The sequence below is a fragment of the Penaeus chinensis genome, chromosome 43 (assembly GCF_019202785.1).
Source record: "Penaeus chinensis breed Huanghai No. 1 chromosome 43, ASM1920278v2, whole genome shotgun sequence".
Classification (NCBI taxonomy): domain Eukaryota; kingdom Metazoa; phylum Arthropoda; class Malacostraca; order Decapoda; family Penaeidae; genus Penaeus; species Penaeus chinensis.
Genome location: NC_061861.1, coordinates 9,953,752 through 9,961,251, shown reverse-complemented (window position 1 = coordinate 9,961,251; position 7,500 = coordinate 9,953,752). Strand labels below are relative to the sequence as shown.

Below are 7,500 nucleotides of genomic sequence, written 5' to 3'. Positions count from 1 at the left end.
CGTCACCAGGAGGCTGTGAGGCTCCGGGTGACTGGCTAATCCGAGAATCGCCTCCATCGTTGACCTCCTGAAGAGGCACATAGACCGAAGGGCGCGGGTGTGGAAGCCCTGGAACCGGGAGGCCTGGGCAGGGTCGGAAGAGGCGCCGTACAGGAGGCTGTAGGCGTCCATCAGACCGGACTCGTTGTCCAGGAGCCACAGGGCGTCCGTCGCCTCGCTCCGAACCTGCCATGGAAATCAGGTTCATTTGATTTTTATCTGCAATATTTGAACTACTGGGAAATTACATAAATGGACATTTCTGAATTAGACACAAAAGGAACGACCAAAACACTAAACGTAAATAGGTAATCTCTTGCAGTTCCTAAATTTCCAGCAAACCACTAAAAATGAGGATGAATATCAAAGAAAAGAAATATCACGCGCAGCCGCACTTCCTTCCACTCACCAGGTTATGGATGGTGCCACTGAGGATCTGCGGCCGGCCCTCCTTCTCGGCCGCGTCCTGCATGTAGGCCAGACGGTCGTAGTTCCCCGTCAGATAGTCAAACACCAGCAAGTCACTCCACTGCACCAGCTGCGCCAGCTCCCTCTCTGACAGCGTCTTCAAACTGTCTCGCGATTTCTTTGCTCCGCCCATGACTGGTGGGTAAATGCGATACCCAACGGAGGGCATGTGCTTCCCTACCACCTCCGGAGGTCCCATAGGATACTCGTCTCCTAAGATGCTTACAGGGATGTCCTTCAAGAGAGCGTCCAGTAATATGGTGGGCATGCGGTCTCTGTTGAATCCACAATGGGCTTTAGTTTGCTTTATTCCATATATCCATATAAAATAAATGGTAAATTGTGTCGTTTACTTTTTCCGTAAAAAAAGGTATTTGTATATGTGTGAATATATATATATATATATATATATATATATATATATATATATATATATATATATATATATATAATTTACACCTTCTGGCAAATAACCAAATCATGAAGTATTCCATTCGACCTATTCCCACCTCACTGACCTGACCAGCCGCTCGACCCAGGGCGTGAGAACGACCACGGGCGCGTCCCCCCAGCCCGCCCGCGACATATCGGAGGCGACGGCGGACCAGCGTGGGTGTGCGGGCGCGGCCAGGACCACGGGCGGGACGTGGCCCACGCCCAGGACCCGCGACAGGTAAAAGCTTAGGACCTCGCCCACGAGCAGATAGTCGTCGGGATACCTAATAAGATAAAATAAATACAGTATTAACGCTATAAATAATTATATAAATAAACACATCAACTGATTAGTAATAATAATAACTAATACATACTAAAAATCGCGGCATTAGTGATAACCGACAGTGGAAATTAAGCATTAGCAGTAGGAATAAGAGAAAGAAAAGGATGAAGCTCTCATTAACAAATGTAAATAAATGCTGAGGCTCTTGGGAGTTTACAGCATATACACACACCAAAATAAGATGGAACAACGACAAGGGTACAGTTCCGCATAAGGAATCATTTGCTCCAAGATTACCTGTATATCGGCATCTCATATGCTTCGAAATCATTCAGTGGATATCTTAAGTGCAATTTTCCCTCTGTACATTATCTTCTCGGCGTAATCTCTCTGTCTCCTGAGAGAAGGCCAATTCGTTTACTGAAATTCTGGTCATTTTACCTGCTCCTTCCTCCTGCGGCCACAAAGCCTGTGACCTCTGCGACCTATGACCGCTTTCTGTACCAAAGGGCGTTCCATGACTCACCTGTACCGCGCACAGGCCGCTCCTCCCGTGCTGAGCTCCACCCACTGGTTCTTGGGTCGTCCGCACTTTTCCCAGTTGGGCTCCTCCAGCTTGACGACCTTGTGCGACCTGAGCTGGGCCTGCACCTCCCCTATCGTGGCGTCGCTGAGGTGGGACTCCTTCAGGAGCTCCTCGGCGGCCGCGGAGAACACGACGCCGTCTTCCACGACCTTCATCCCCTGGTCGTTCTTGAGGTTCACTCGCGGAAGGTTCTTCCATTTCTCCCTGATCCTCGGCGTCTTGAAGGTCGACGTCGAGGCCGTCGCCGACTGCCTGCTCCTGCCAGGGCCTTGCTTGCCTCCTCGGTCGCCCGTTATGGAGAAGTCGAAGTAGTCCATGTCGAAGACGGGGTTGTAATCATCCTCCTCCTCGCTCTCGTAGCCGTCGTCGTCGTATCCGTCCGCCGTGAGCACCAGGTCGTCGGCCTCGTCCTCCTCTTCGCCCCCCTCGTCCTCGCTGTTATAGTCGTCCTCCAGGCTGCGTCTGTACTCAGGGTGGTCCTCGAGTTTCCGGGCCGTCCTGACCACCTCCAGCCCCCCTTGAGTCATGGCCGCGTCCGCGCTCTCCCTCGCGACCGCGCCGCCGCTCGTGTAGCCGAACCTTCCTCTCAGGATCTCCTGCGGCGGCGTTACCTGCACGAGCACGAACGCCACCACCGACAGGAGGACCACGCCCAGCAGACAAAGCAGCACACTTACTAGCCGCTGCATGCGGTACACGGGGAACGACTGCGGGAAATAGCAGCATTTCCAGTTGCTGCGGCGCCGCTGCGGTTTGCCCCACGTTCGGGCGACCGCCGGCCGCAGCGGGTAGTCGACCGTCGCCAGGAAGTCGCGGGAGGTCGTGGCGAGGTTGAGGCGCGGGGAGTCTGCCGGCGCCATGATGGTGCTGATGACGATCATAGACCTGAACCTGAGGTCGGTCGTCCACAACTCAGCCGCAAAGGACGCCCGAAGAGGTCTTACGGCCGAGTCATGACACCAGATCCGAGAGGCCGCGGGCGTGGCACGAGGACGGGCGGCTGAAGCGAGAAGTAATCCACACGTCGCTGCATCCGGGCACGGCGCGTCGGCAAGCGTGCTCGGTGCGAGGCCGGCGTCGCGCACTTGCAGCTGCCGTGACTTGCGATTCCGCTCGCAATGTATCACAGCGAGCAACGCAAGGAGCGACACGCGTCTCTGTTTATGCTAATGCCCTCGGCGTCCTTCTGCAGGACGAGATCATCCCTCACAAGCGCCCGGCTGGAGATCCTCCCGATATCAGCAGGTGTCGCGAAGGCAAGGTCGCTCGGCTCTTCCCACGCTCCTCTGCGCCACCTGTAAAACACGCGCTCATTAGTGCCGAACTGACAAGCTCATGCTGAAGTATCTGCAAATTAAGGTCAATAAAACCGCTAATATGCGCTAAAATATACAGAAGAATATTCTGTGATATCCCTAAAAGCGTGGATTGGGAAATGAACACCGAATGATGAAATAATAAAAATAGATAAATCAATAAATAATAAAAAGCCACAAAAATCTGCATATAGCCGAGCAGCAGAGCCGAAGGCACACAACAAGGTAACGTCAGCCTTAACAATAGTCCAAAACACCTTGATAAGGCAGAGGCCGTCAGACCGGTTACTGACAATCAGCTGCCATTCCCCGTAGGCAGCAGCCAGCCGGCTCGCCCCCCCACGCTCGCGCCGCGCTAGAGAGAGAACGAGACACGGCGAGAGAAAGAGAAGGAGAGAGCAAGAGAAGGGAGCGCAGCAGAGAAAGGGAGGAATAGAGCACGAGAAGGAGAAGCAAAGAGCAAGGAGAGAGAAAGAGGAGGCGGGGGCGGAGGGTGTGGGCGAAAGGAGACGGAGGGGGGCGAGCGACGCAGGCGAAACAGGCAGGGGGGACGGAGGAAGGAAGAGAAGGCAGGGGGGGAAGCCCAAGCGAGAGGACGAGACAGGGGGCGAGAGCCGGCGCCGCGAGACCGGAGAGCGCGAGACGAGCAGCGCAGGAGCGAGAGCGCGTAGAGAACGGACGTAACAGAAGAGCGAGCGAGACGGCGAGCGAGAGAGAAGAGACAGGCGAAGTCAGAGGAGCGCGGAAGCTGAAAAAGGCGAGCGAGAGAGAGAGAAGGCGAGCGAGAGAGACGGGACGAGAGCATGGAAGGACGAACGAGAGAGAGAGAGCGCGGAGCAAGAGAAGACAGAGAGAGAGAAGAGACGGAGAGAGAGCGAGAGCTATCGGAACAAGGGAGAGAGTCGAGAGGCGGCGAAGAGAACTCGGATGACGTAAGGAAGAGAGAGAAGAGGCGCGAAGGGAGACGAGCAGCAGCACGAGAAGACGAAGAAGAGAAGGGAGAGAGCAGAGACGCAGCGGCTGCACGAAGGAAGATATGAGAAGGGTGAAGAGGAGAGAGAGGAGAAGAGAGAGAGACGCCGCGCGCCGCGAGAGACGAGAGAGCGAGAGGAGTAGGAGAAGAGAGCGACGAAGAGCCGGAAGCGGAGAGAGCGAGGGAGAGGGAGAGAGCGAGAGAGAGAGGAGAAAGGAAGCAGAGGAGAAGGACGAAAGAGCGTCGGGCGGAGCGAGACGGAGAAGTAAGCGTAGCCAGGGACGGAGAAAGAGCGCGAGGAAGGGGAAGGAGAGAAAGAGAGTAGGGAGAAGGACGCGCGCGCCGCAGGGCGAGGAGCAGGGAGGAGATCATAAGAGCGGGAGAAGGGGGGTCGTAGGAGAGAGAGGGAGAAGGACGATAAGCAGCGCAAAGAGAGTCAAGGGCACCAGAAAAGAGAGGAGAAGCGCGACCGAGAAAGGGAGTACGAGCGAGAGCGAGCGAGCGAGAAGGGGCTGTGACGTAGAAAGCGCGAGAGAGAGAGAACAGGGGCGTTCAGAGTCAGTCACGGAAGGGAGAGATGGAGCGCACGCGCAGAAGCCGGGCGAGAGATAGGAACAGGAGTCAGAGGAGAGGCAGCAGCGGCACGTCGCGGGAGAGTAGCCGGATATGAGACTGAGGCCGGAGGAGCGAACGCGAGAGCAGGGGGGCGGGAGAAGGGCGAAAGAGCGCGCGGGCGGCGGAGACGGCGCGCGCAAAGGAACGTAGAGAAGCGAGGGGCCCGAGACGAGCGAGACCAGCAGAAAGATACACCTAAAGAGGTAGGCACCGCGACCGCAGGACCTGCAAGCGCAGACGCAAACACCGCCGAACCGCGTAGCGGCACGCAAACGAAATAAAGACAGAGACAGCGAAGCGCGAGAGAAGAGCGCCGAGCGACAGCAAGCTAAGAAGGTAGGGAGACAGCACGCAGCGGAATGGAGGGGCGCCAATCAAGAAAATACCTAACGAGGCGAGCCGCCGACAGAGACGAAAAAGAAGTCAGAGCGACGGACGCGAGAGAAGAGCAGAGAAAGGAGGCGCGAGCGCGCGCTAGGCGGCGCGAGAGGAACAGGGAGACGAGAGCGAGAGCACGGAGCGCGCGAGCGGAGAGAGAGAGAGGGAGCGGAAGGGAGAGAGCGCGAAGCGCGCGAGACGCGAGAGCGAGAGCGCGAGCAAGAGCCACGACCGCAAGGACGAGAGAGGGGAGGCACAGAGGGAGAGCAGAGACAGTCAGAAGAGAGTACGGGCAGGCAAGCCGAGTCGCGAGCGCTGCTAGGCGCTACGATCGAGAGCGCAGCGACGGAGCGCAGCGTGGAGAAGGAGAGCGAGTCGACGAGAAGGAGGAGAAAACGAGTGCGAGAAGGCGCGCGAGCGCGGCCGGGGAGCGAGTGCGAGAGCGCACGGCGAGAGGTGCGCAGAGCGAGAACGGCGCGCCGAGATTGCGACAGGCGCGCGCCGCGCGCGCCGGCGGCGCGACTCTTTCGAACGCGAGCCCTCTCCCCCTCTCCTCTCCACTCTCCCTCTCCCTCTCCTCCCTCTCCTCTTCTCGTCTCTTCTCCTCTCCCTCTCTCCTTCTCTCTCTCTCTCTCTCTCTCTCTCTTTTTCTCTCTCCTTCTTCTCTCTCTCTCCTTCTCTTCTCTCTCCTCTCCTTCTCTCTCTCTCTCTCCTTCTCTCTCTCTCTCTCTTTCTTTTCTCTATTCTCCTTCTCTCTTATCTCTCTTCTCTCTCTATCTCTCCTTCTCTCTCTCTCTCTCCTGCTCTCTATCGCTCTCTCTTCTCTCTATCTTCTCTTCCCTTCTCTCTTATCTCTCTCTCTCTCTCTCTCTCTCTCTCTCTCTCCTCTTCCCTCTCCCTCTCCTCTCTTCTCCCTCTCCCTCTCCCTCTCCCCTCTCTCTCTCTCTCTCCCTCTTCCCTCTCTCTCTCTCTCTCTCTCTCTCTCTCTCTCTCTCTCTCTCCCTCTCTCTCTCTCTCTCCCTCTCTCTCTCTCTCTCTCTCTCTCTTTCTCTCTCTCGCTCTCTCTCTCTCTCTCTCTCTCTCTCTCTCTCTCTCTCTCTCTCTCTCTCTCTCTCTCTCTCTCTCTCTCTCTCTCTCACTAATTAAAGGGAACGGAGAGAGGATGAAGAAACGGACGACGGCAGAAGCCCCGAGAGGGCAGAGAAATTCCCGCGCTATCAGCATTGGCGAAAAAAAAACAATCTGCGCAAAAAAATGTTACAGGAATAGAAAGTTTATGAACGGGGAGGAAGAAGGAAAAAAGAAAGAAGAGAGAGAGAGAGTAACTAAAAAATTAAAATAAATAAATAAATAAATAAATAAATAATTAAAATAAATAAATGATTTATAATAAAACAAAAATGGTACGAACAGCGACACAACCGATAAACAATCTATACCAATATTCACCGATTGATCAATAAAGAAATAGCTTGATACACGTATTAAGTAACAGAGAAATTCAAACAACAAAAATAAAGTAATAAACAGAAACAAAAATATACAAACGCATAATTCAGAGGACCCAGAGTTTATTCAGCGCACAACAAACACAAGGAATATAAGATTAAGCAAGAGAGGCGAGGCTTTTGGGAGAACGGGGAAGGGGGAGAGGGGGATAAAGAACAGAAGGGGTGAGGGGTCGAGGGAGAGAGGGAGGCTGTGAGGGCCAGAGGAAGGGAGGGGGAAGGGGCGAAGAGAGGGGTGATGAAGGGGGAGGAGCGAGGGCGGAGGGGAGGGCAGAGGCGGTGGGGGAGGATGAAGGAAAATTATAAGCTGGAGACAAAAAATCGCGCGAGCACAACGAGGAGCGTTGAGCAAAGATGTTTCAATTGCTTTCGTTCGACCGAAGTTGATAACAAGGCCGATGAAACGAAACGCAGAGCCACAACAAAAGCAACTGCACTCAGTCCAGGCTTCTTTCTAAACCCGCTTTCATTTGCCTTCGCTCCCTGCGTGAATCCCGCCCTGGGCCTCGCGCGGACTCGCCCAACAGGAGTTTCTCTCTCCCTCCCCCGTCGGCCTCCGTGCCTTCGTCCTAAGCGCTGCCGAGGCCCTCCCGACGCTGCTGCGGACAGAACACCAGCTTAAGGGGCGCGAGGCGTCTGAGAGGGGCTCAGCGCCGATCCCGCGTAAACGCAGGGCACTGCCATAAATCTTGAACTTTGGGATGCAGTTTAATACACCATGGATATGGCTGTAACAAGTCTACGTCATATATATATATATATATATATATATATATATATATATATATATGACTGTAACATGGTTAATCTAGAAACAGTAAGGGTAATATTTTTTCCTGTTTTAGCTGTTATTTCTGTTGTTGTAATTTTGATACTGCTACTGCCATTACCAATAC

The 7,500-nt window shown here is 54.5% G+C and overlaps 2 protein-coding genes across 2 annotated transcripts in view; both read right to left on the bottom strand.

The window, feature by feature from the left end:
- The window catches only part of LOC125024600 (extracellular serine/threonine protein kinase four-jointed-like), a 3,277-nt gene extending 317 nt beyond the window's left edge, over positions 1-2,960 (bottom strand). The window contains exons 1-4 of the mRNA XM_047612416.1: positions 1,755-2,960; positions 1,026-1,226; positions 449-782; positions 1-225 (exon numbers count right to left, since the gene is read on the bottom strand). The exon at positions 1-225 is cut by the window's left edge and continues 317 nt beyond it. Coding sequence (XP_047468372.1) covers positions 1-225; positions 449-782; positions 1,026-1,226; positions 1,755-2,695 — 1,701 coding nt within the window. The 5' untranslated portion in view covers positions 2,696-2,960. The remainder of the gene's footprint in view (positions 226-448; positions 783-1,025; positions 1,227-1,754) is intronic.
- LOC125024603 overlaps positions 2,960-7,500 on the bottom strand; it is an 18,377-nt gene continuing 13,836 nt past the window's right edge. Inside the window, exon 2 of the mRNA XM_047612419.1 lies at positions 2,960-3,109. Within this exon, the coding sequence (XP_047468375.1) occupies positions 3,021-3,109 (89 nt within the window). The 3' untranslated portion in view covers positions 2,960-3,020. The remainder of the gene's footprint in view (positions 3,110-7,500) is intronic.